At 36.3% G+C, this 25,599-nt stretch overlaps 10 protein-coding genes and 15 long non-coding RNA genes across 25 annotated transcripts; 14 read left to right on the top strand and 11 right to left on the bottom strand.

The window, feature by feature from the left end:
* Positions 1-50: 50 nt before the first annotated feature.
* On the bottom strand, positions 51-2,261 carry cct7 (chaperonin-containing T-complex eta subunit Cct7). The gene is made up of 3 exons (NM_001022275.3): positions 2,186-2,261; positions 1,720-2,143; positions 51-1,552 (listed from the first exon to the last, which is right to left on the bottom strand). Exons 1-3 carry the CDS (start codon positions 2,217-2,219, stop codon positions 334-336), a joined length of 1,677 nt encoding a protein of 558 aa, NP_596355.1. The 5' UTR covers positions 2,220-2,261; the 3' UTR covers positions 51-333.
* On the top strand, positions 75-1,368 carry SPOM_SPNCRNA.6038. Its single transcript, NR_195388.1, has one exon. It is a non-coding gene; the product is annotated as a non-coding RNA (long non-coding RNA).
* Positions 2,262-2,397: 136 nt separating the features above from the next.
* On the top strand, positions 2,398-4,773 carry SPOM_SPNCRNA.6037. Its single transcript, NR_195387.1, has one exon. It is a non-coding gene; the product is annotated as a non-coding RNA (long non-coding RNA).
* Positions 2,432-9,416, bottom strand: cdc20 (DNA polymerase epsilon catalytic subunit Pol2). The gene has a single exon (NM_001022274.3). It carries the CDS (start codon positions 9,247-9,249, stop codon positions 2,650-2,652), a length of 6,600 nt encoding a protein of 2,199 aa, NP_596354.1. The 5' UTR covers positions 9,250-9,416; the 3' UTR covers positions 2,432-2,649.
* Positions 5,204-5,437, top strand: SPOM_SPNCRNA.6036. The gene has a single exon (NR_195386.1). It is a non-coding gene; the product is annotated as a non-coding RNA (long non-coding RNA).
* SPOM_SPNCRNA.6035 lies at positions 5,538-5,769 on the top strand. Its single transcript, NR_195385.1, has one exon. It is a non-coding gene; the product is annotated as a non-coding RNA (long non-coding RNA).
* SPOM_SPNCRNA.6034 lies at positions 5,887-6,091 on the top strand. The gene has a single exon (NR_195384.1). It is a non-coding gene; the product is annotated as a non-coding RNA (long non-coding RNA).
* Positions 6,373-6,878, top strand: SPOM_SPNCRNA.6033. The gene has a single exon (NR_195383.1). It is a non-coding gene; the product is annotated as a non-coding RNA (long non-coding RNA).
* SPOM_SPNCRNA.6032 lies at positions 7,017-8,206 on the top strand. Its single transcript, NR_195382.1, has one exon. It is a non-coding gene; the product is annotated as a non-coding RNA (long non-coding RNA).
* On the top strand, positions 8,355-9,208 carry SPOM_SPNCRNA.6031. Its single transcript, NR_195381.1, has one exon. It is a non-coding gene; the product is annotated as a non-coding RNA (long non-coding RNA).
* Positions 9,417-9,705: 289 nt separating the features above from the next.
* On the bottom strand, positions 9,706-10,401 carry SPOM_SPNCRNA.6030. The gene has a single exon (NR_195380.1). It is a non-coding gene; the product is annotated as a non-coding RNA (long non-coding RNA).
* cox20 (respiratory chain complex IV assembly protein Cox20) lies at positions 9,907-11,130 on the top strand. The gene is made up of 3 exons (NM_001355808.2): positions 9,907-10,004; positions 10,071-10,185; positions 10,339-11,130. Exons 1-3 carry the CDS (start codon positions 9,954-9,956, stop codon positions 10,533-10,535), a joined length of 363 nt encoding a protein of 120 aa, NP_001343168.1. The 5' UTR covers positions 9,907-9,953; the 3' UTR covers positions 10,536-11,130.
* Positions 11,131-11,869: 739 nt separating this feature from the next.
* On the top strand, positions 11,870-12,939 carry mug16 (UNC-50 family protein, implicated in vesicle-mediated transport; the record flags this gene model as incomplete). The annotated part of the gene is made up of 6 exons (NM_001022273.3): positions 11,870-11,941; positions 11,992-12,069; positions 12,141-12,144; positions 12,211-12,571; positions 12,633-12,712; positions 12,806-12,939. Exons 1-6 carry the CDS (start codon positions 11,891-11,893, stop codon positions 12,937-12,939), a joined length of 708 nt encoding a protein of 235 aa, NP_596353.1. The 5' UTR covers positions 11,870-11,890.
* Positions 12,300-12,587, bottom strand: SPOM_SPNCRNA.6029. Its single transcript, NR_195379.1, has one exon. It is a non-coding gene; the product is annotated as a non-coding RNA (long non-coding RNA).
* Positions 12,607-12,988, bottom strand: SPOM_SPNCRNA.6028. Its single transcript, NR_195378.1, has one exon. It is a non-coding gene; the product is annotated as a non-coding RNA (long non-coding RNA).
* Positions 12,989-13,105: 117 nt separating this feature from the next.
* SPOM_SPNCRNA.6027 lies at positions 13,106-13,882 on the bottom strand. The gene has a single exon (NR_195377.1). It is a non-coding gene; the product is annotated as a non-coding RNA (long non-coding RNA).
* Positions 13,106-14,326, top strand: tsr401 (20S rRNA accumulation protein 4; the record flags this gene model as incomplete). The annotated part of the gene is made up of 1 exon (NM_001022272.2): positions 13,106-14,326. The coding sequence occupies exon 1, from the start codon at positions 13,136-13,138 to the stop codon at positions 14,324-14,326; it is 1,191 nt and encodes a 396-aa protein (NP_596352.1). The 5' UTR covers positions 13,106-13,135.
* A 79-nt stretch (positions 14,327-14,405) lies between these two features.
* On the bottom strand, positions 14,406-16,596 carry gga22 (adaptin). The gene is made up of 6 exons (NM_001022271.3): positions 16,518-16,596; positions 16,393-16,480; positions 16,264-16,339; positions 15,776-16,013; positions 14,749-15,719; positions 14,406-14,705 (listed from the first exon to the last, which is right to left on the bottom strand). The coding sequence occupies exons 1-6, from the start codon at positions 16,552-16,554 to the stop codon at positions 14,514-14,516; spliced, it is 1,602 nt and encodes a 533-aa protein (NP_596351.1). The 5' UTR covers positions 16,555-16,596; the 3' UTR covers positions 14,406-14,513.
* SPOM_SPNCRNA.6026 lies at positions 15,585-15,919 on the top strand. Its single transcript, NR_195376.1, has one exon. It is a non-coding gene; the product is annotated as a non-coding RNA (long non-coding RNA).
* A 511-nt stretch (positions 16,597-17,107) lies between the features above and the next one.
* rps401 (40S ribosomal protein eS4) lies at positions 17,108-18,008 on the bottom strand. Its single transcript, NM_001022270.3, has one exon. It carries the CDS (start codon positions 17,993-17,995, stop codon positions 17,207-17,209), a length of 789 nt encoding a protein of 262 aa, NP_596350.1. The 5' UTR covers positions 17,996-18,008; the 3' UTR covers positions 17,108-17,206.
* A 561-nt stretch (positions 18,009-18,569) lies between these two features.
* On the bottom strand, positions 18,570-20,137 carry mcs6 (transcription factor TFIIH associated cyclin-dependent protein kinase Mcs6). Its single transcript, NM_001022269.3, has one exon. It carries the CDS (start codon positions 19,707-19,709, stop codon positions 18,702-18,704), a length of 1,008 nt encoding a protein of 335 aa, NP_596349.1. The 5' UTR covers positions 19,710-20,137; the 3' UTR covers positions 18,570-18,701.
* Positions 20,138-20,402: 265 nt separating this feature from the next.
* On the top strand, positions 20,403-24,100 carry meu22 (amino-acid permease). Its single transcript, NM_001022268.3, has one exon. It carries the CDS (start codon positions 22,191-22,193, stop codon positions 23,913-23,915), a length of 1,725 nt encoding a protein of 574 aa, NP_596348.1. The 5' UTR covers positions 20,403-22,190; the 3' UTR covers positions 23,916-24,100.
* SPOM_SPNCRNA.417 lies at positions 20,618-21,326 on the bottom strand. Its single transcript, NR_150810.1, has one exon. It is a non-coding gene; the product is annotated as a non-coding RNA (long non-coding RNA).
* On the bottom strand, positions 21,310-24,979 carry mrps26. Its single transcript, NM_001022267.3, has one exon. It carries the CDS (start codon positions 24,773-24,775, stop codon positions 24,119-24,121), a length of 657 nt encoding a protein of 218 aa, NP_596347.1. The 5' UTR covers positions 24,776-24,979; the 3' UTR covers positions 21,310-24,118.
* Positions 24,534-25,036, top strand: SPOM_SPNCRNA.6025. The gene has a single exon (NR_195375.1). It is a non-coding gene; the product is annotated as a non-coding RNA (long non-coding RNA).
* The last annotated feature ends 563 nt before the right edge of the window (positions 25,037-25,599 follow it).

The following is a 25,599-nucleotide window of genomic DNA, read 5'->3' as shown; positions in this document are numbered from 1 at the left end:
ACTACTATAAGTTTTCGAACTTAAAAAAAGATATTTGGAAGGTATCAAAGTATCACATATAAATCCTTATAAATTATGAAACAATTTAGTAACTTTTAGTAATCACTGTTCATATAATATCGCAAAAGTGAGTGAAGTGACAAGAAAATAATCCGCGATGCAGAACAATATTGTAAGTCGTAGCTAGCGCTCATAAAGATAAAATAGCTAATTTAGAACCAATAAGTACATTACGCCCTGTTTATAGGTAGAAATTCAAAACGAATTGTCCAACCAAAACAAAAAGTGATTTAATTGATTTTATCTAGATAGAATACAATCCTAGAAAATTTATTAGCGGGGCATTCCTCGACCTCTACCACGCATAATCCTATTAGCAGCGCCAGGAGGTAACGCACCCTGTGGAGCTTGAGGTTGCTGTGAAGGTTCATTTTTAATAGTCTCGTCAACGGACAGAATTAGAGTAGCTGCCTCAGTTGCTGATAATATGGCATTTGATTTGACGGTGCTAGGCTCCCAAACAAACTTCTCAAAATTGTTTGCGACCCCTTCGCTATCCATATCTACACCAGCCCACATTTCACCCTTGGCATGTTGCATACGGAGTTTATTCAAAATATTTGTTGAATCGAATCCTGCATTATCACACAGCTGACGAGGGATTACTTCCAACGAGCGAGCAAAGGCAGCTATAAAATTCTGTTGTTTACCAGATATAGTAAGAGAATAATCACGGAGATATTTAGATAACTCCATCTCACAAGCACCACCGCCAGCGACTACTAAGTTATTTTTTAACGCATGTTTAACAATCATAATAGCATCATGTAACGAGCGTTCCACCTCTGCAATAAACTGATCAGCACCGCCACGAAGAATAAGAGTGCAAGTCTTGGCCTTGGGACAACCTTCAAATAGATTGAAACGATCACCACCGATTTGACGCTCCTCAAAAGTATCACAAGTACCTAGGTGCTTCTCCTCAATATTTGAGCAGGTAGACTGGATGGAGCCGCCAACTGCTTGTACCACACGATTTAAATCATCTGCAGCAACCCTTCCAGCACAAAAAATGTCACGATCCGCGAAATATTGGGTGGCCAAATCACCGATGGGCAATTTTGACAAAACAACTTTCGCACCAGTAGCGACAATCGCTTCAAGTTTGGAAAAAATGATACGCCATTCAGCATCGACGATATTCTGGTATTCTTGAACTTTATCAACGCGAACTTCAGCATTGTCTTTCTCGGCCTTTAATTCCAACTCAACGTCCAAACAAAGAATTTTGGGATTCTTGAAGAATTTTGGCTGTTGTTCAAAACCAGCATACGAAAATGTCTTTTTAAATGCAACGCCCTTAACAAGAAGTGAATCCTCCATTGCTCCTCCAGGGACTTTTTTAATACCAATCATGTTTTCATTCAAGTCTTCTTGATCTAATGTCAAAACAGCATCAACTACCATCTTTGTAAAAAAAGTAGAATTCGAACGAATAAGCTTTGAGTTCATTGCAGTAGATGCGCATTTTGTTAACAGATCTCGTAATTTTCTGTAAAGTATTAGTAAACTGAACAAATATAAAATAACTAAAAATCCTTCTAATAAGTAATAAAAAAAGTATAGCGAAAAGCACCAATAATAAACTTTACAAAACTTATTCTAAGCAAGCTAGTTAAGCAATGCCCAGATAAAAATTCTATAAATTAAAAGTCTTACCCTTCGTCCGATAAATCCAAGTGAATAGCAATCTCTTTAATCTTATTCACAGCCAACTGGGCAGCTTTACGATAACCTCTTATAATAAGATGTGAACTAACTCCATCTTCAACAAATGTTCTCGCTTCTCTCAATAATTCGCCAGCGAATACAACGACCGAAGTAGTACCATCACCGACTTCCGCATCTTGGGCTCTGGCAATATCAACTAGCGTTTTTGCAGCAGGATGGACAATGTCCAAGAGTTTCATAATAGTTGCGCCATCATTTGAAATTACAACTTCTCCTCTATCGTCAACCATTAACTTATCAGCGCCCAATGGACCGAGAGTGGTTCGGATCGTGTCTTGTACAGCGACACAAGCATTGATGTTCGAAAGCAGTTGACCCCGTCCTTGGGAATCATCCGTACCTTCCTTCAGTACTGCAAACGATTAGAGATACTTTCATCTGCATACAAACTTACCAATGACAGGAATTTGAGGACCTCCAAGCGACATTCTATTTCAAATACCCAAATTCACTTGTATTTGGTGCTTGGCAAAAATGAAGTTACAGTTTTAGGTGACTCATTTGGCGTGTTATAAAGAATTATCGTTAGGATCCACTAAACTTGTAAACAAAAAATTATTATTAAACTACAGTAACTGTGTGCATTTGTACGTGATTTACTAACTGAATTTATAATATTTATTCGAACGTTTAAGAGCATGAGTGGAAAAATGGTAAATTATCGAAAGAATGTACAATATCTTCCAAAAAAGCATTTAGGATGCGTAATTATCAAAAGAGAGATGCTTTATTAAAAACATATATGCTGCTATATAAAAATAAATAAATATGACCAGCAGCAGATAAAATCAAAATAACTTATAAAATACATATAAAGACAAAAAAGCCAAACTCATGCTCATGGTCAGGCGAGAAATGTTAGTTCAGCACAGAAAGTATGGACTGAACAGAATTTTGCAATATAGAAAACTCGTAAAAATCAGCAACAGATTGATAAACGTTTAACATTTCACGAAACTTTGTAGGTGAAAGCTGTAATACCCATTCTCCGCTGCATGAACAGCGTTCCTTTAATGACCATTGCTTAACTGTCTTACATTTAGAACAAATCAAATCTTGCAGTTGATATAATGTCAATTGATGGTATAAGTTATCCACCAAAGTTTCCTCAAACACCCATCGATCGTAAACTAAGTTACAGCTGGAACAAGACCATCCGTCAGAAAACACCAAGGTCCCCATGTCATCGCGAGTAGGCCATAGATGCTCATGTAAACAAAGGTCAAAATCCTGATGGACGCCACACTGCTTACAGGGTATTTGATCAAGTGAAAGTCGACGACTAGGATATCGAAATACCGCCTGAGTGGAAAACTCTTGAATTTGTAAAAGTGACAATAAACTCTTTTTTAAAAAACGGACCTCCAAATTGAGATCATGGGAGAGTTCAAAAACAGCACAGATGCTTTTAACCAATTCTAGAGCGCCATCAGTATAGTTAAGAAAAGAACCTGGCAACTTTGGAAATTTAAGATCTTCTCTGGTATTTTCATCAAGCTGAAGCTCTTGAAAACATCTCCTTACTTGAGCAACTTTCCGTTTAAGAGGATGTATCAACTTACTTTTTAAAATTCCCGATCCAACTATTTCAGAGTCCTCATCAGCATTGTTGTTTTTCACGCGAACAAACCCAACTTTTGTATTAGACTTTTCTAATTTTTGCTTATAAACCTCTTCAATAAACTCAACAATCCAACTCTGAAATTCGGGCTGAATGATTGGAGGTAAATGACTTTTAATGTGCCATGAAACAACTGTCTGTGGTTCTTCATTTGTAGCTGAAAAATTTGCTGCCACCATTTTTCCTCCATAATTAACGGAATCCATCCATAAAAGATAATCCCAGTATTCCGTGACATTTAGATCCAAAAAGTGAAATAGTGGTAACGTCTTAATGGATTTGAGTAAATAATTTGAATAAGTGACAGCGTTCTGGACGATTAATTTGCTCGTTTTGATTAATATTTTATTAGCAGAAGCGTGTATGATATGTGCTCCAAGGCGTTTTATCTCAGAGAGAAGTTGTAAAAAAGTTTTTCTCATTATAACTTCCACGTGCGAGGAGAGTAAAGGACTGTACAGATAAGATTTTGATGAAGAAATCCATCGGGCTAAATGTTGAATTATAAGATCAGCGAGATTATTACCGGATGCAGCTTCGTTCCACCAAGTTTTAACCAACGCCTTCAACACCGGCAATGAATGTGTCAGTCCAATATTATCATGTATTCCCAACTTTTCCTCCAGATCATCATTTATGGCGGTCATGTAATTATCATTCAAAGCTGCCATGTCGCCAATACCTTCTATGTCATTTATGAGAGCAGAATTGAGAATGCTACAAAGTGCAAGGTTGGAAAGAGAAATGTCAACACAAGCATTTGAATAAGCACCAGGATTGTTAACTTCTAGTGGATCTTTGGGACTGGCAATCTGCAGAATACTATCCTTCTCAATACCACCTAAGTCTGGAGTTGGGCCTTTATTCCACCAAAGGATAATATTATGTTCTTTCAGCTTTCTAGAGTAAACAACATCGATACTGTACTGAATGTCATCGCTTTCAAAGTTGCATAATGGGATATCTGAGAAGCGAGAAAGTTGTATGCGATGGAAAAGCCAGCTACCAATAGCTAAGAAATGTTGGATCATTTTCGTAGCAATGTGTTGTTTCCAAGAAAGAGACTGTATGTTGCTCTCAAGCCGTGGTATCATTATATACGGAAGCTCTTCAATTTGCTTCACATTTGCCTTCAATATGTGAGGGAGTGAACTTTCAATAATAAGCAGACTATTTTTAGTTTTAGTTGAAAAATATTGAAGCAACTTTTCATCTATCAGTTTGTACGCTTTCCTTTCGTTTCCCGAGAAAATGACATTACACGAAAGAGTATCAGGGTATTCGATACTACTTTCCTTAATTAAATTATCAAATTTCGACCGTAGCTCTTCGTAAATTTTGCTGATTGATGGGAAAGACATATCACTACCTGGCAGTTTGTCATAAATTATGGCCTCAACTTTTTTTAAATGTGGCATAAAAAGTGAAAAAACAAACCTATTACTAATGGAAAAATGGAATGCATAAAGGTAGTTCATCTCTACTCCATCAAGATAGGAAACATCGTTATCACTTGGGTCAGTGAACATTTTAGATTCAAATCCAAATTCGAAGCCTTTACCTAACGCTCCAGGTACTGAATTATTAAACCTTTTTCTGGATCCCATTTCTAATATCAATCTTTCAATTGGTTCTATACGAGTCTCATATATTCCACTAACAGACGGATGGGCAAAAATCATAGAAATTGATACCTTTTCCGTTAAATAGCTCTTTTCTGGAATTTCAAGTAAAAAAAGCTTATCCGAAGTGCTTCCATGCGGTAATATCGCATTGCTTTTTTCAATTAAGCATCCCTCAATTTCAACATTCGGTAAAGTCTCATCTTTGAAACATACAAAAAACTTTCTATTCACAATGAACCGTATCGAGGTCAACCGATTACGAATAATTACCCAAGCATGTAAAATACCAGGAACATCGGTTTCTCGTATTTGTAAAATATGCCATAAATTTTCAAACATAACTTCAGCAGAAGATTGTAAAACATTGGTGAATTGCCTTGATTGAAACCCAATTAAATGTCTTCTTCGAAGCTTGACCTGCTTCTGATATTTCCACTTTTTCTTAGCATACTTAAGCCAATTCGAATATCCATCCATAAAGGATACAGGTTTTACTTCAAAAGATACAGGTGCTTCCGAGTTCCCAGATTGTTGTAAAAGTTTACGCTTGGTAACTCGAGCGACAATACGCTTATCTTTGTGAGTCACACTTCCTAAATCCTCAATATCAGTAACTTTTGTGTTGTTTATTGTGGATGGATTTGTAGGGGCTAAGGAGAAAATGGAATCGATCTTTTTCTGTTGGTATTTAGAATTCAAGACAGCAACTCGTTTTTGAAGCCAGTCCGGCAATGGAAAACGGGTAACGGGGTTTGAAATCCTTTGGAGAGCAGCAGGGATGCTAATTAGTTTTTGTACTACTGATCCTAGACGTTTCAAATAATAATCCCAATCAATAATGTCTCTAATATCAACATCATATAGACCATTATCTTTCAACCAGAGCCTAAGAAAATGTCGCTTAACAGATTCTTCAGCAAAGAAAATAGCTACCGGTACTGCCCTTTCTGCAACTGGCCTTCCTTTTGGACTTGCGGAAATAATAAAACGACATGCTAGACCTTTGTCTTTGGTCATTTGATCACCCAAAAAGTCAGCCAGTCGCCTGGCTGTAGTAATGGATGTCGATTTTTGGCTTCCGTATTCAGACAAAGCTTTAGACATACTACGATTCTCAGAAATCAGTTCAATTAATTCATCATCTGTTAGGTTAGAGCCTTTGGTGAATAGAATCTCTAACCAAGTGTCAGCAACATAGGCAACTTCTTGATAGCATTCCTCTAAAGAATCACCTTTCAAAAAAACTTTAAATATCTGAGATTGAAAATCCTTAATGAGCTTCAATTCTCCTCTTCTTTTCACCTCAAAGCCTTTAAGTTCAGCTAAACTACCATCGAAATTGAAAACGGCATAACGCTTTTTTAAGTTTTTACCTTCTTCCGTTGAAGCAGGCAAAATCATAGCTCTATAAGGACCATCAACCTCAAAAAAAATGCTGTTTTCACTAGTTGTTTCATACACCAATTTCTCTGGGTCCTTTAAGGCAGAATATTGATGATTGGTGAACTTTTCATGAACCAGGTGATTTAACATAACGCATGGATAAGAGATAAAAACCTTTCCTCCGGATTTCTTTTTAAATTCAAAGTTTTCAGGAAACGATTCTGGAAGAATACACCAAATACCATCTGTGTCAAGTTCCAATGGCCTACCTGCACGTTCAACTATTTGACGAGCCATCTGAATAATCGTAGCGCCTGTCAAACATGTGATACCAGCCATTTCAATCGAATACCAACGGGAGCCTTTTCGCATGACATATCCATAGAAAGAGTTTAAAATAACTTTGTGAGCTAACTGTAAAGAATCGTAGAGTACGACCATCTTTTTGGCCTCCTCTATTTCAGCAAGTCCTCCTTTTTCCTTTATAGCAGCAAGTTGTTTGACCCATTTTTTTTGCAATCCTTTAAAGTCATAACGGCGATCCCTAAAGCTTTTTACCGTATCAATATAAAATGAGTTTTCCTTTTGACAAATTATAGTTTCCCTTTCGATAACGGTATTATCATATAGACGGTGATACACTTTACGGCTGTAATCCGCAATGCGCTTTTGCACCATAGCAGCTTGTTCTGAGGGAGAAAGCTCTTGAAATGACCTAAAAGGTGAGAAAGGGGTAGGGCCTGGAAAACGCTCAGATTGTAAAGCAGAATATATCATATGATATTCACCTTTTTTAGCAGGGTAATACTCCCCTCTCCATGCCCATACCATCCGACGATCACATGTCTTATTGGGCACATTAAGATCGCATGTTGCACAAAACGATTCATCTTTTACTGAATCTGGCTGTAACCGGTTGGTAATCATAATATTTGGGTACATTGAGGCGACATCAAGATGGTAAATCCTTGGCTTCTCCGACCTTTTTGGTCGATCACGAAGGTCACTTAGTTTCTTTAATATGCTGTCTCTAACCTCTTCATAATTTTCGATTTCATCAACATTGACGTTGTTTTCAACTGTTAAAGAAAAATCTAAGGCTTTGTCCAACTGTAAAATTAGTTCTTCATAAACTTTTGGATCCATGTTGAAATTAGTCGGCAAGTCGCTTCTAAAAACACCACTTTCAAGACTTTCAACATGTCCTCCAACATAAGTCTCACTTGCAAGTAAATGACCGTCGAAAAATTTTTGACTAGCATCAACATGTTTATTCGGAAGAATAATATTTTTTGTACAAGCCTCAACAGTTAAAAGCGTTTCACACAACGTACCCGTGCCTTTACGTAAAACTTCATCAGGATTTAATGGGATAATGTTACAAAGAGAAAAAATGAAAGGATGCACATATTTCATGTAAAGAAAATAAGTAGCAACAGCATCTGAAACTGAATATTGAGCAAGAACTTGAGGTTTTTCACTTGCATAAGGAGTCATCAATTCTGGATCTAGTTCGATAGGATTATAACCTAATTTACTGACAGTGACAGCTTTGAGACCTTGACTTCCTTGAGGTAAATAACTATCTCTCTTTACCCACCGGAAGGCATCCATATGACTACAATAAGAAGACTTATATTCATCCTCTGCGTCCCTGAAGAAACCAGTTTCTTCTGTTAAATTCAATCCGTGAAATGCAGCACGTGCGTCTACAAATGGCCAGTCAAAGAAGTCACCATTGTATGTAACTATTACTGAAGGCTTTGCAGACCTTATATGTTTAAAGAATCGATGAAGTAGGCCAACTTCATCAGGCTCATTAAAAATAATAAATGGGCCCTCAAATTCCTCCCTCGGAGTATAATGAAAATCTTCAATATTCTGGGAAATAATTTCTCTATTGGTAATTAAAAATCCTTGGCCATCAATCATATAAGATATCATCATTATTTTATCGAACGAGCTATCAGGAAACTTCAATGGCAGCTTAGTGGTTTCAATATCAAAAGCCATTATAGTAGGTTCTGCACGCTCGATTCGGGAAGCTAAAAGGGATATTTGAACATGGCCTTCATGATATGAAACAGTATACCATTGTCCGACTCGAATATTCAAATCAATAAGTGTACGAGAATGATACGGAACATCGTACTCACGGATATCTAAAACATGATTTAAAGGATCTTCAAATGCGTTTTCTATAATCCCGTTTAAATTCTCCGAAGACAAGTTAGTGTATGCATCAACGGCATCTTGTTGGGAAGAATTAGCTTTCACAGCAGACATCAAAGACTTCCTGACAGCCTGAAGGTCATTCAGGTTATCAAAAACCAACTTTATATACAACTTTTGGTAACCCACTATGTGGTTTTTTAGCTGTAAATCTTCTTTAAAGATACGCGTAGTAGATTTAATTAAGCCCACAAATTTTTTTTTTAAATAATCGTCAACCAAAGCTTCTTTACCTTCTCGAGCAGCAATGTAGAAGTAAGGAGAGTATGGAATGGTACACCGGAAAGTGTCACCATCGTCTTGAATGAAGTAAAAGTCAACGGCACTGAGGGTAGAATTGCCTTTGGTGCTTTCGATTACTGTTGGATGAACGTTGAGAAGCCAAGCTTCTCGTGGTTGTCCACCTTCATAGCTATCAAAACCCATCATTCGATCAATCTCATTCTTTTTGTAGACAATTTTCATAGGATCATTGAAGCCAACTTCCTCGGTTGATTTTGCAAACGTCCTACCGTTCGATTTACTTTTTCCATTGTAGTTACCATTAAATTTCCTAAACTGATATTTGGATGCTCCTCGAGCTGTTTTTAAGGGCATAGCAATACAAAATAAATATTAAAAAAAGAAAGTAAAAAGAGACCGACAGTTTAGTAATTTCCGATTGTTACCAGAGAATTCTAAATTAATAAATGGAATAGTATTAAGAAGAAACTTCTTCTATTGTACAAACATTAGGTATCCTTTTAAATGTGATATAGTGGTTTGGATTAATACCGAGTTAAGAGGCAACAAATTGGTAAACAACAAGTCGCGTCGCGTCGACAACTTGCAAATTATTTTGGGTATCATGTTCCAGTTCAAAGCATTACAATTTATTTATTTTTGCCATAAAATAAAGACAAAGTACAAAAAAATACAAAATTTAGTATACATTAGCCTAATGATCGTGTGTTTCGACCGTAAGTAATTATTTCAAATCGATATTGCTTCCTTTAAGGATTGAATTTAAAGAAAAAAAAAAAAAAAAAAAAAGCAGTTTTCTTTTAGAGAAGCATGGTGACGCGGTTTCTGCTTTCAGTGATATAAATTGTCAAAGCTTGGTTATTTTGGCGAAATATACTATCATAAATGGAAAAGTTTATATTAATTCAAAGAAAAAAATATTGTCTGATTGCTGAAGTACAGGATTAAAGACCCCGCCATAGTAAAAAAACTTAGTAGTGCTTAATTCAATCAGTTTGATACCTTATATTTACCTCTATTCCACCATTAACTGAAAAAGCTTAAACGAATCAGTAACTATGAGTACACCAAATGAACCCGAAAAACCTGGGATTATTGACGCTTTCAAGGTAGAATTTATAGCTTAAAAAGGACTAGTTTGTTGTAAATGCAAGGAATGCTAATACTACTTGTAGTCATTGAAGATGAGTGATTTTGCTCACATGGTACACCATCCTTGTTTTAAGGAATCATTAATCACCAGTGTCGTCTGTGGTCTAGGTGTTGGTTGCATCCATTTGTTTCTTCGAGGTACGAAAAAAAACATTATGCTGGTTAATTGATGTCCGTCAAAAAAAATCGCATGTCTTTTAATTTTCGGACCAACTTTTTAAAACGGTGATTTCAATCCGTTGTTTAATAAGCGGTTTAAATTCTTGCCGACACATGCTAACAATATTCAAGCACCTATTTCTAGAGCTGCTAATTGGGGGTTCGGAACTTATTTTGGAATGAGCATCGTCTCTTGGGAAGGGTGTAATTACCGCAAGCAGCTTGAAACTAATAACTTCAACATTAAAATTACAGAAGCAGCAGAAAAGACCCCGAAGCATCGCTCTTCAAGGTCCGCTCAAGAAATTGATGAAGGTTTTAACGAGTAATTGCATTCATTTGATTCTTTAGGTTCTACTTATTCTTAAGCTCTTTTCATCCCTCTATTGCATGGTATGCTGAGTTTTTCATTTGATCGATTAACTCTTATTCAATTAATATTTTAAATTTGAGTTCATCGGAATGGTTTGTCATTTTTAAATGGTATTCATTGAAGAGTGTGAATTATCACCAAAGAATCCAATGTTGAATTTTTAACTGCCTCGAAGAATTCAATCTTTTTAGGGTGCCATTACAATGGGTGGAATACATACTCTTGGTATCTTGAACGTTGTATTAACAGCAAAAAAGTCTTAAAAATATACAGCATCCACATTTTCCCAATATTAACTAAACAATGGTAGACTTTTTGTTCGTTATTTACTTTATAAGTACTAGCTCATCTCAATCTTTCGTGCGTGTATGTTTACCCCTTTATCGTAAAGTCAGTCTACGACCTTGCGAGGGCATCGCATGATTTCAGCTAAAAACTTTCCAAAATAAAAGTAACAAGACCTTTATGGTGGTTTATTTCTACTAACTGGATGAATAAGCTATGTGATATTTTTGAATGTAAATATGTATTCTTTACGACAATTTTTGTACGATTGGCTAGAAAAAACATTAAAATCAAGTATTTGCAGTCCCATCGTCATTCTTGTTTATTATTTTTTAACAAAGTAGTTTAATCAGGGTAATTTCTTTATTTATAATTATCATCGATGAGATATACTGTTTTTAGGAGGAAAGTTAGTGGCACTTCAGTCGTTTATTAAATATTGTACTAGAAGGAATTGCATTCATTATAGCAACATTTATGTTAGTTATGTAGTCATAAACGATTATTTTAATTCAATTGAAAACTGTGAGTTTCCAGCAATATGGTGATGCTGCACTACGTAACTTTAGCTGTATCATTATTCACTTTATTTATTCGACTAATCTGTTGAATTACACTATTTTTATGTTCAAAATTAGATTCAATTTTATTAATTATATTAATGAATAGATTCAATTGAATATAGTCCTTCAGTTTAATTATGAGCTCTTTGATGTTTATTATATTATCAAAGTTTTAAAGGTAGCCGAGAATAATATTATAGGCAAATTTGTTACTTACTTTTCTTAACAGTTCTATGATAAATCGCAATTCAATGCTTAACGCAGCATTTAGGTTCGTTAAAGTACTTTAAAAATATTACGCATCTAATGACTATTTCATTTTAACAAACTGCTTTAGTTCCACAATAGTGTTATAAAACTTTAACGTGAATGATGTTTTAACGCTGTTTCTTACGTTATTATCGCACGCTATTAGAAGGAGTAAACAAAGTTCTCGTTCACCATACATTCAATACAGTTTATCATGAGTAGGTCATTTCGTAATGGATTCCGCTTGTTGAAGCTTTCTCAAATGGTATTGTTTAAATATTTATTATAAAGAAATTTTTTAACCTTCTTTTAAAGGATTTTGAACGGGCATGGTGGGATATGGCAAACTTGTTTCGCGCTCCACGTCGAGTTTATCGGTCCATTACCCTACGGGTATGTAAATGTGAAAGAAATTATAATTAAGATATCAAAAATATTACTCTTTATTTACTAACGCGTTGTAGAAACGTATGCATGCAACTTGGATTTGTCAATTCGTTGAATTGAATGAGGCTTAACTAACACAATTTATAGAAAACATCAACAGATATGGTCGAGAGGATTTTTCGTTTATCGTTCTTTTTTCATGTATGATAGTAATTAGTGCTTTGTTGTGGGCTTTGTTTTACATGAACACTCCGAAAGGATATGTTACGACGATTACTTTCATGTTATTTGTAGACTTTGGAGCTGTCGGTGTGATTATGGCTACTATGTATTACTTTATTGCGAAACGATTTTTAATGAAAAGTAATGATACCATTTTAAGTTCGACAGATTATCAGCTGGAATGGAATTACTGCTTCGATGTACACTGTAATTCTTTTTTTCCTTCTTTTGTTCTTCTTTATGTGATTCAGTTGTTTTTGTTACCAGTCATTACACGAGATAATTTGTGAGTTGTTTTTCTTATATTAACTTAGCTTCGTTTTTCTTCCTATATTAACTTTTTCTAGCATTTCATTATTCATGGGAAATACGCTTTATTTAGTTGCTCTATGTTATTACTCATATTTAACATTTATTGGATATCAAAGTAGGCCAATTTTGTTTTTCTATCATCGTTTAGCTCTTTTTATGACGATGTCTATAATGATGATTACTAGAAATTTCACTAACATAATGATAGTTCTTCCTTTCTTAAAAAATACTCACGCCCTTCTTCTTCCCATACCAATGTTTTTTATAATGTGGGCACTTTCCTTACTTGGATTCAACGTTCCAAAGCATGTTGTTGATGTTTATTTTGGAAAAAGTGCTTAAAACAAGCATTTGCTTTCTTCAAATCCGGTAGTTTGCTTTCATTACGTTTATAAAGTTGAACATGCATAGATTCACAAATAAATTTTAACGCATTTTAACGAAATTTGATGAATTTTATGTCGTCTAAAATTATGTACATACCTGTATTGATTACTGGTTACACATTGTGGTCTCTTTGCAATTGAACACTCAAACCATGTCTCAAAAATGGGTTCAGACTCAGGCTTGGTTAGGTTTTCCAGACGTCCCTATTTCCCAAGAAGATAAGCCAGATGAATACTCCACATTTCTAGGAGGGTTTCCAGTATTTTTTGACGGATGTTCACTGAATCCCAATATAATTAAATGTGGAAATTGCAAAAATTTATGTCGGTTGCTTCTTCAATGCTATGCTCCGTTGGAAGGTGATAATCTCAAAGAACGAGCTTTGTATGTCTGGGGTTGTCATAATCCTTCGTGTCGACGTGTTCCAAATTCAATAGTTTGTGTCAGAGGAGTGAGGCTTCCCCTAAAAAGTGACATTGAGGCTGTCAAATCACCAAAAGCTATATCTCACCTTGAAGAAAAAAAATCTTCACCGAAGGAAAAAAAAGTGAACCCGTTTGCGATTACTTCTGAATCTAGTAGAGGACTGAATCCCTTTTCAGATGCTACATCCGCAAACAATCCATTTTCTCTATCCACGGATGTCAACCCCAGTAAACCGAGTAGCAATGTCTTCAGCAAACCCTCTTTTGCTGCTAAAGCTCAACAAAGCATTACCGATCAGCAGAAAACCCAGGCAAAAACTAAAACAAAACATATAGCTTTAACAACCTCTGGTATGTCTGTACATCCACCAGTCACCGAGACTTACACCTATCCCGTTACTGAAGCATTTCAGGGGATGTTTTTGGGATTGGATTTAGAGTATGTACCACAGAATAAAGTGAACTCTAAAAAAGATGATTTTAGTACTTTTAAAAATTACACCCCATACTTGAATGACAGCAGTGAAGCTTGGGAGAAAGAAAGTTATGAGAAATCCCCTAGTGTGTATGAAAAAACGTTTAGACTATTCAGCGAAAAGATATCCCATAACCCAACTCAATGTCTACGTTATGAACGAGGTGGTACACCACTGCTTGCATCTGGTAGAGATAAGCTCGGTCAGCAACTGAAGTCTGTTACTAATTTTGGAAAAAGCCCGGTGCCGCTGTGCCCTCTTTGCAAATCGCCTCGTTTATTCGAAATGCAGCTTATGCCACATGCGATATCCATTCTCAATGACGAAATAGCAGAATGGTCTACTATACTGGTCGCTACATGTTCGATGGATTGCAATCCTCCGATCAACAAAGATAGAGTTGGTTATGCAGTAGAATGGGTTGGAATTCAGTGGGATTAGAGCTCAACTTTTAAATGAGGCTTACTAAAAAATTGGGGAAAATAATGTGCAATTCTTAGTTACTTAAAATTTGCTTCTCTTCTGTTACGTTACATAATGTATTTCATAGTCGACGAAATTGTTAAGTGGTATAAGGAAATTACTTAGATAGTGTAAATGATATACTTAGTGATAATAAAGATAAACTTTAGAGTAGCCTAATTGAAGATTGACCAGTGTATTCTTGGGACCTACCATTTACCTTGTAAGTCAGTTTAAACCGTACAGGTAGTTCTGTGACATCCAGTAACTTAGTCACAATCATTTCCTGGTAAATACCGTCTTTCTGGAGAGGTGAAAGATTAGTTCCAGATTGGGGTTGAAGTACAAGATTATATTTCTATTGAAGGTTAGAGCATATCCAGTAAAAAAAATAAACATACCTTGGGAACTGCAATAAACGATTGTAAATTCTCGACAGTATCATAGGGACTTAAATTAGTGTAAGTAGCCAGTAAAACTACTTGATCTCTAGTTTTACTTTTAGGGGTTATCTGAAAATTTAAGTGAGAGTTTTCAAATGCGCAAGTAGAAGTAAAATTGTTAATGGGAACATTGGGCGATGAATTAGACACGGGGGAATTGAAAGATTCAGTAAGCGAGATGGCACCAACTTCGGCAGGCGCTTCGACAGTACCCAAAAGACTTTGCGAAAGACTTTCCATATTAAAAGAAGAAGTAGGCATTTGAGAAGATGAGGCTGGTAAAGAAGGAGATTGAGCATCAGATCCTATGTCTAAATCGATAAGTAAATCCATGGCACTTTGAGTATTAGATGCATTAGCCGAGGTTTTGGAATTACTCTTTGCCGATTCAGTAGTAGCTTGAAGAAGCGAATTGTTATCGGCAGCAACGGTACGAGCTGATGAAAAATCGCCTTCCAGTAAGTGGTCATATTGGGTCAGTAAAGATGCGATTAACGATTTCAAATCGCTAACAGTCACGTAAGAGTCATCTTCCGGACTCATTTCTTCTAATATCTTATCAACCTTACGCTGAGCAGCCTTCAAGGAATAGGCCAGCTCATCGTACAAATCACCACTGGCTAGTTTATCGGATTCAGAAACTTCATTCAACATTTCACCAAACAGAGCTGCTTTTCTTTTGACTTTTTCTAAATCTACGAGAACATGTTCCTTATATTTTTGCTTTTGCTCAGTGTCGTAACCAGCCATAACTTTCATAAGTTTGTTGGCTTCAGCCAAATCTGCCGGAGTACCGCGACGAATTAGTTCCTGTAGTTTAGCAGACATAGCTTCTCTGTCTTCCTTTTCAAGTTCTTCTGCTGTTTTTAGAACAGATTTTTGACTTAAAACAGCAAGATTCTCTTTATCGATTTCAGGAAATGTATAGCCTAAAGTGGTTAACTCGGAAATTATAATCGAGATTTCAAGTTAACTGAATACAAACCTTTGTAAGATAAAAGTCGGTGCATATCCCTAATAAAACCGAGGTCTTCTTTATAACGATCAACACGACAAATGGTTTTCCGCCATTCCTCAATTAAAGAAAGAATCATGACTTGGATTTTGTTCAAGCGAGAAGGTGGGCGCTCTGGAAATCTTCTTACTAATTCGTTTAAGAATTCTTTAGAAGCAATTTGTAAACGAAAGGCATATCCACAATTTTTGACGCAAATATCAAGAAGCTAGAAAATGTTAGCACAAAAGGCATTTGAAAAAAACGTGAAAAAAAAAGGGCTCAGCAAAATTTATAATAAATTTAACAAAAATCTATTTTATACAAATCACAATAACCAGATTGGAATTCTGAAGGTTCAGCACTTAAGATTGTTTCGTTCAGAAAATAAACAAGTTATAAAAGCAGTACCATATCAAATAATGCGAAGTAACTTCTAAGTGAAAAACAAAGTTGTGAAAAATTAAAACAGAACATACATTTAAAGCCAGATAGGCAACTGTTGGATTGCGATCATTGACCTTACGAACAATGGCAAAGGCAGCTTCTCGAGGCCTATAAAATAATAAACACGTTAGTATAATCAATATTATAAGTGAATTTCCTACAAATTTCCGCCAGTTTGATTAATCAAATCAGCGATATCCAAATTAACCGCTAGATCTGGTTCAAAAGCGTACGGCTCGGTCGCATTTTCTGCAGTTAGCAACTATAAAGTAATGTAATTTCTTACGAATTAAACTGTATAGTCTTCTTTTAGCGCTAGACATTAAGTCAATAATTCCAAATTGTTACAGCAGAGCGGCTTAATCAAAGATATTCAACTACAGCTTCAATGCTTAAAGTCTATGAAAATTGCGTATCTCTCTGTATTATGGTAGACGTCCAATTTCGTCATTATTCTAAATAAGGATACGAGTTTAAGTAACCATAAAACTTGCGGCCAAGCGCTCACTATTCACGTAGCCTTTTTGGTTGTTGATGTTTACCTGCCAACAATGTGACTCTTCTCAGTTAGTTTTTTCAAAAATATAATTCTACTAGAAAAAAATTTAACCTCGCTTTCGCTCGTAGGAAATTGTTTTGTTGTATTACGTTTGACTTGAAATTTAGTAACAAATAAGAAAACTAGAGTATTTTACCAACACGCATATCCAACTAAGAAATTATTCACATTCTTTAGCTAACAAACCTCTCCAACTGGTGAATTCGAAAGTATTATCGAAGATCATCATTGAATTTTTAAAAAGACAGGTCACACAACACAACGATTTACAAGAATTATTAATGCTACTATTACTTATGCACGCGACATATCTAAAATGAGTTTAAAGTTACATGTCTTAAAATCAACACAAAATTACGAAAACGCATCCATCATATTATAACAAAATGTGCATTTGCTTTTTGAAAAAATAATATTTAGGCAAGTCCCTTGAGAGCACGTCTGCGGTCACGCTCTTCGGTAATGCTGAGCTTGACACCCTTACCCTTGGGCAAAGAAATCCAACTCTTGCCAGTCTCGCCAATGACAAAAACGTTGGAAAGACGAGTAGCAAACTCACGGTCCAAAGCATCCTTAACATGAATGATTTCAAAGGAACCAAGATGGTGCTCACGATGGACAATGGTACCAACACGTCCCATGTTACGACCACCGGTAACCATAACTTGAGCGGAAGTATCAAATTTAATGAACGACTCGATCTTGTTGGTTTCCAAGTTAAGTTTTATGGTGTCGTTGACCTTGATCAATGGATCGGGATAACGAATAGTACGTCCATCATGGGTGACGAGAAAAGGAACACCCTTAGCACCTAATTGAACACGCTTGACCTTGCAAAGCTTGTATTTAGCCTCTTCAGCAGTAATACGGTGGACAGTGAAACGGCCCTTAATGTCATAGACAAGGCGGAAGTGCTCACCAGTCTTTTCAACGGAGATCACATCCATAAAGCCGGTAGGGAAAGTAGAGTCGGTACGAACCTTTCCATCTACCTTAATGAGACGTTGCATAAGGATAGCCTTAACCTCACGTCCGTTCAAAGCATATTTAAGACGGTTACGCAAGAAAACAATCAAAGGAAGGCACTCACGGGCCTTATGAGGACCTGGAGAAGGCTTTGGAGCGTAAGTTCCGGAGAGCTTGTCCAAAAGCCAGTGGTGAGGGGCAGCAACACGCTTCAAATGCTTTTTAGGACCTCGAACCATTTTTGGTGGATGCAGTATTCAATATCCAAAATTTTGGCCAAGTGTCAAAAGATGTGACTGCTTTGTATAGAATATCGATGCCGAGTGCACCACAGTAGCCTATTTAACTGTCAAAGTACTCGCTCGTTTAATAATTAAATTAGAAACCGTAACGTACCACGTTAATAATTTAATGAGTTTTTGGACGTACCAGTTTTCCAGAAAAGCTGGAGTACGATTTACAAGAAGGCTTTCGCTAGTCTATTGATTAATTCATATTGTATAAAACTTATATATAAGAGATTTAACGATCTTATAAATACATCATAATTCTAGCTTTACTACCAAATATGTTAAAAACATGGATTGCATGTTTACATAAATCATTAAACGTTGGAATGAGTATTGTATTATCAGATGAAAATAAGAGTGTCCATAATTCTGAAATATGGTTAGAAAAAGCAATCAATTTCCATTAACTCTTAAGCAATGGGCGATAATACCTCAAAGAGTACCGCAAGGAAATGAAGCTAAGTAGAAGATATTTTCGTATAACGTTGATATCGAAATTATCAGCGAGTAGAGTAAACGTCTAAAAAATAGAATGACAATTATCTAAACAGAAAAATCCGCATACAGTCACATCATTCCAATTTTTCTGTAGGGAAACATGAATGAGAAAAGAATGGTATATAGTTAAAGGTGCATACTAGCACACGATCAATCATTAAACAAATTTAATATTTGCACGCATTGGAAAGTTGTTTTGTCGCTGCAGGTCACTAGAGACGTGCTTGATTCCTTCCTCACCCCCTTTGCGTGGGAGAAGAGAAGGATGTGTGGGTTTAGGAAGGGCAGAAAAATAATGATGCTCAAGGGCTTGTTGAGCAGTGGGACGACGATATGGATTGTAATCCAACATCATCTTGAGTAAATCAATTTCTTCATGGCCAGCTGCCGAAAAAAGAGCCTCCATACCACCGTTAGGAGGAGGAATGTGTTTCATCTCAACGTAGTTGGGAAGCTGTTGCATGCTTTTAATGACCTCTGGTTCAGGAGTTCCAAGAGCGCGGAAAATTACGTTAAGCTGATCCAGATCAGATTCGCCTGGCAAATACGGGGTCCTAAGCATCAACTCTGCAAAAATGCAGCCTACACTCCACATATCAACACCGGTGCCATAGCTTCGACAACCCATAAATAGCTCTGGAGGCCTGTACCATCGTGTAATGACCTGATGACTCATGTGGCTTGGGGTGCCAAAATCACGAGAAAGGCCAAAATCAGCCAATTTTAGGACACCGTCACTCGAAATTAAAAGGTTATTAGGCTTCAAATCTCGATGAAGGATGAAGCGAGAATGAATGTGATGCAAACCGCGTAACAACATGACCATCCACGATTTGATGTGGGCAGGTTGAAAAACGATGAATTTGTCTTTGATCAGCATTTCCAAATCACTGTCCAGGAATTCCAAGATGATGTTGAGGTTGGACTTTGTGGAGAATACATCAACTAACTCGATGACATTGTCGTGCCTTGACTCCCGAAGAAATTTGATCTCTCGTAAAGCACTTATATCGATACCATCTTTGAACTGGCCCACTTTAATCTTTTTAATAGCCACACGCCGATTAGTTTCTTTTTGGCGACCCAGGAACACGACGGCATACGTTCCTTCACCAACTTTGCGCTCCTTCACATACGTCCACTTGTCAGACTTTTCGATATCCATAACGAGAAACCTTAACCCCTATACTATTAATTACAGAGTACTTTAGAATACAGTGGTAAGTAAATTGAGGACAGGTTTGTATAGCAGTATGATGGTATGGTAGTGAAGCTATATACAACAAAAACACACAAACAATTCCAGCAAGACTTTTTCTTATAGGGAAAACCTTTTTACAAGAGCTTTCTCGATGTGTATATAAATGAAGTAGGTACTTAACACACTACTTCGCAACGCAATCTTTTGATCTTTATACTACTCCCAACGTTTGTAAGCAAACACCCACGTTTTAAATTAAGATGGAAGAAATTCACCAATATATGTATTCAGGATTCTCGGTTTAGCAAACGTTACCGCATGGCTTTCGTAATCTTGTAAAACGCTAATTCATCGACTTGGACTCAACAAAGCAGGAATGGTCGAAAGGACCCACAAATTTGGTTCATTATTGGTGTAGCAATAATTACAGTGACTACTAAGGGATGGGTAGCATGTCACTTTTGTGGTAAATTTTAAGATTCGATTAGTCTGGGGTTTATCGACCAGCATCGTGTGTGGAGTCAGTGTAAGGGGCTCTGTGGCTTATCTTGAATGCTTGTTACATAACGAGGTGTAGAGTAAACTCTTGCAGCACGTTCACTTTCGTAATTCGATTTTATTGAAATTCAATCTACGTTGGAGAAAAAAGGAAGAAGTAAATAGCTCTGAGTAATACTAATAGTCGTTGAGTAGATATGACAGATACAAAGGCACACAGGCAGTACATGTTGAAGTAAAAGAGGTAGTTTTCTTGAAAAACAGGGGCTTTAATGGTTAACACCACGGTTGGTGAATCGCATCACACTCTATTCGTTGTGCCACAATTTACTCTAATTATATCGCGATGCCATTTGAAAATTGTTTTCCCTCCACTTCTTCCCTCATAACAATTCTGCCTGCTAAACAATAATTTATTTAGGTTCCATGCTGAGATGAGACTTATCCACCCTTTTAATTTACACTCCCTTTGGACACCATTACTAGCGAACCGGAAAGACTGTTTATAAGCAGTTCTCCAATTTACTACCAATCTCACACTTAACAAATGACATGCTAGCTTTTTTCCTTCCTGTTGTTATTCTATTATTTTATTTTATTTTTAATTGACAGATTCCAATAAACCCCACGAAAACTCGCACTGCCTTTGATTCATTTTGTTGGGAACTCATTTAACGGAGCCCTTCGCGCTCTCTATGTCAAAATGTGAAGGAAACTAGCTACAAGACAATCAATTAATCAAAATGCTTACGATGTCAAGAATTGTTATTATAGACTAGGGAGCACATAGTAACTAGCTAGTTAATGACGGTATTACGAAACTACAAATCCAAATACTGATGCGATGGATTATATTAATGAATATACCGTTTACAAGGGTAGTATTCGTTATTGCCAAATACACACAGCTCCACATCCTCCATTGCAAAAGGCGATGGGTGATGGGGGTACACAGGTATATATGAAAAGAGAAAAAGCAATAGTCGTTGGGGGATTTGTTTTGTTGTACGGTGAATGTGGACTGTGTAACAAAAAAAATTGATATAATAATTATTTTTAATATTTTCTCATTCCAGTTAAAAACACTTTTATTGTATCATGAGAGGCATACAAAATAATTGGAGTTGTTGTAAACAAACAAATCCATGACTGGAAACTGAGATCGCTCTTTACGATTCACTTCGTCTCTCACTTCAATGTCTCTTCTCTTTATTCTTTTAGTTCCAATATGATTAAATTTTTTAATAACCCCCCTCCCCTTTTTCAGATGACCTTCTGATTACTATGCTTTGATACAGAAATAAGCTCACAGATAAACGAATTTCCGACCTTGTTCCTTCTCTTACTTACTAATTTTAAATTACGGCTTAGACTCTTATTTATGCATCTCTCAAGTGATTGAACCATCTCCATTAAGCTTCTCCACATTTCAACTATACTTTGACGAAATCACACAGTCATTCTACCCCACAAACAGTCCCTTAATATAAGTCAAGATGACTGAACAACAGGATTTATTGATGTCAAATCTGTATTTACATACCATATCCTCAATTCCATCATATTGAGAGAATGCCTGGCATTTTCCTACAAAAGAACGAACCATGCCCCAAAATGCCGGCCTTACAAACAAAGTGTTTAGTTTATTCCCAAAACTATATTCTGTTTTCACTGCACCAAACTTGGTTTTACAAACAATAAGTGTTCTTTGCAAATCCATCACGGCTCAGCTTCAATAACCAGCACTCTTTTTTCGCTTCTAATAGTCCTTTTGCAGTACCTTTATTTAATAACATTCGCCTGGATATAAATTATTATCATTATTATTTCCAATATCTTGGTAATCCCTTTTTGACGTCTTTCCTCTTTTAAAACTTTAGATTACTATTCTACAAGCCGACAAGCAAGTGGTAATCATCAAACACGTTTCACATTCACAAAGCAGTTATGCTCTCCAAATTTTACGAAGACATAGATTCCAAATTGGAAAATGCAATGTTATCTCAAATAGAAAGCAGTACAATAACTTGTGATGGTAAATCCCTAAACACATTGCCTACCCCTAAACAAGAGGATGTCGAGTTTGGCGTTCCTCTGCAGCCAGAAGACACTCAAGATCTCCAAAGAAAGCTGAAGCCCCGGCATATGCAAATGATTGCCATAGGAGGATGCGTTGGCACTGGTCTGTTTGTTGGTTCGGGTAATGCACTGGCCGATGGTGGTCCTGCTAGTATTCTTATAGCCTTCGCAGTGATAGGAACTTATGTTTTATTTACAACCAGCGCGTTGGCAGAACTCTCCGCAATTTATCCCGTTTCCGGTTCATTTTATACATACTTTTCGAAATTCATCGACCCGGCATGGGGGTTTGCTGTTGGTATACAGTATTGGTTATCTTTTGCCGTGACCGTTCCATTAGAACTTACAGTTGCCCCGTTGATTATTAATTTTTGGAATGCATCTGGTCCGGTTTCGATTTGGATTTCAGTTTTTTACGTAATTATTATCGCGATTAACATTTGGGGAACCGAGGGGTATGGTGAGGTGGAATTTTTTTTGAGTATCATGAAAGTCATTTCAGTCATCGGTTTTGTAATTCTAAGCATAATAATTGCAGCAGGTGGAGTACCAACTGATGATCGAGGAGTAATCGGAGTGTCATATTGGAAACAACCGTTGGTTTTTAACAATGGATTCAAAGGGTTATGCGCTGTTTCTGTTATAGCTATTTTCTCCCTGTCAGGAACCGAACTAGTTGGTCTTGCCGCATCAGAAGCAAAGAATCCTCAAAAAACAGTTCCCGCAGCAGTCAAACAAATATTTTGGCGTATTTTCTTGTTCTATATTGTTGCTCTTTTCATGCTTACTTTGGTGGTTCCGTCTGACCTACCTGGGCTACGCACGAGCGATAACTCAAATGTGCTAATTTCACCATTCGTTATTGCCATTCAACTGGCAAATATAAGGGCACTTCCGAGCATCATGAACGTAGTAATTCTGCTTTCCACATTATCCGTAGGAAATTCAGCTTCCTATGCGGCGTCACGTGCCTTGTTTGCTTTAGCAAAGAACGGCTATGCACCTAAGATTTTTAATAAAACTAACAAACGAGGTCATCCAATTTATGCAATTGCCGTAACGCTTTTATTTGGTTCTATAGCATACTTCACTGAAGCTGGAGTTGGCGGCGCACTCTTTGGTTGGTTGTTATCAATATGTGGTTTGTCAACAACATTTATATGGGGAAGTATTTGCCTCGCCCATATTCAATTTAGAAGAGCGTGGAAAATACAAAATAGGAAACTAGAAGATCTTCCTTACCGTAGCATTTTTGGAGTATATGGATCTATTTATGGTGTGGCCATGACAATATTGGCTTTAATTGCCCAATTTTATGTCGCGGTATTCCCAATTGGAAAAAAACCAAATCCAGTGGATTTTTTTCAGGCATATATGGCTGCACCCATATTAATTATCAGCTTTGTGGCATGGAAGTTTTTTAGACGTACATCATTTGTTCGTATCGAAAAAATTGATCTTTCAGAGGGTGCGCATGGCGAACAGAAACAAAATCTCGAACCCGTCATCAATATACCCGTTGAAGAGATAGACTTCCCAATGAAAGTAGCCACCAAGGAGAGCATGAAAAATGTAGAGAAAAATGCGTTATGATTGAATTCGCTTGCAGAGTCAAAGTCCGAAGTTATCTTTATCAAAGAATGACTTATTTGATAGTTGTTTATTGAATGAACCATAGAAGAATTATTAGATATTGACATTTCCTTTTTGCGGAAACCCAAAATTGGGTTTCTTGATGCATACAGTTTTAATTAATTAAATAAAAATTTTTGAGGTTAGCTTTTGTGTGTAAGATATCATTCAATTGTATCCCTTTTATCTTCTAAAGGCTGTTCTTCTTGAAAATCTTGGAGGACTACCTCAATTGCATGTTGCTTAATGCTAGTCATATCAGCTTCTTCTTCAGTTTCTATAAACAGTCTCATATTATCACCATCTCTTTTGGAAGGAAGCGGTTGGAAAACATCATTTGGATTTTTGAAAGCTTGCTGAATGAGATCATCAAGACCGTTTTCATCGACGACATATTTATTGCTATTTGCAAAGTATATTTCGGCTAGTTGACGGACCAGAACTGTTTTAGACAAATTTTCCTTTTTACAAATATTCTCTTTCTTTTTAGCTTCATGCATTTCAACGTCTTCGTTGGGTAAAGGATATACATCCCGATATATTCCGGGAACGTTAATGTTTACTCCTTCCATGGCGGCAGAATGATTTTTCCTATCTTTCTTTACTTTACTTGAGACCTTTTTAGCTTCTGCGTTTTCCTTGGCATCTTTCGTAAAGACAAGTTCCTCATTATATTGTTTTCGGACGGAGGTATCTGCAATATTAAATTTGTGACGCGACGAATTAATCTCCTCTTTACTTCGTATCGTTGATTGCAGACGGTTTGGAGGAAAAATCATATATCCTGATCTATAACACCTTTTTATGCATCTCGAAATCATATTAAACAAATTGGATCGTGGAGAAGCAAGTACAGGTAAAGCCTAATGTTTCTAAATCGAAGTTTCAGGGGAAATGAATCAAAAACGAATTTCTCTTAGAGTTTTATGAACTAAAAAGCCAAAATCGTTAATGAACTGACGATTAAATGACTCTTTCTACGCAGGCGAAATGAACTACCTGCTTGAATAGCTAACGAGAGATGTGGAGGGATGGTAAGAAGGTGGAGGATGTATACGCCAGCACCAATGAATTAATTATAGTGATTGACCATTGTTGAAAATGCGCTAAACGTTGAGCATCGATTTGCTCTTCATTGTAAAGAAATTCATTCGATATAATTTTTATTGTAGTGCAATTTACTAAGAAAATTGCAAAGCAAATATCTCTGAAGCAACAAAAATGCGCAAACAAATATATTCAATTTATTGATAATTCGTAACCAAACTAACCTTTTAAATTTTTTGCGCTAGCTTATAAATATAATAATAGCTCCGAGATAAATGTTAAATTGCAGTTAAACATTGCAAAGTCAGTAATGTATAGCAAAAACAATTATAAGCCATTTTACAAAAAATACTAACACTGTTCAATTGTTTCAATGGTGGAACCATGACTCTAGTCAGTCTTTTTTACTTTAAAATAAAAAAGAAAAAAAAAGTTTTCAATGAGTAAACAAAAGGAATAAATATTAAAAGTTCAGATACAGACTACTGGTACTTTAGTAAAATATTCCAAAAATTATTTTTAATTAAAGCAATGGATTAAGATTTTTAATAATTATTAAATTTTTATTTTGTTTATTATTATTATACTTTTTTGTAAA

This window comes from Schizosaccharomyces pombe (assembly GCF_000002945.2).
Source record: "Schizosaccharomyces pombe strain 972h- genome assembly, chromosome: II".
Classification (NCBI taxonomy): domain Eukaryota; kingdom Fungi; phylum Ascomycota; class Schizosaccharomycetes; order Schizosaccharomycetales; family Schizosaccharomycetaceae; genus Schizosaccharomyces; species Schizosaccharomyces pombe.
The sequence above is the reverse complement of the archived record's forward strand: the minus strand, read 5'-3'. Positions and strand labels throughout refer to the sequence as shown.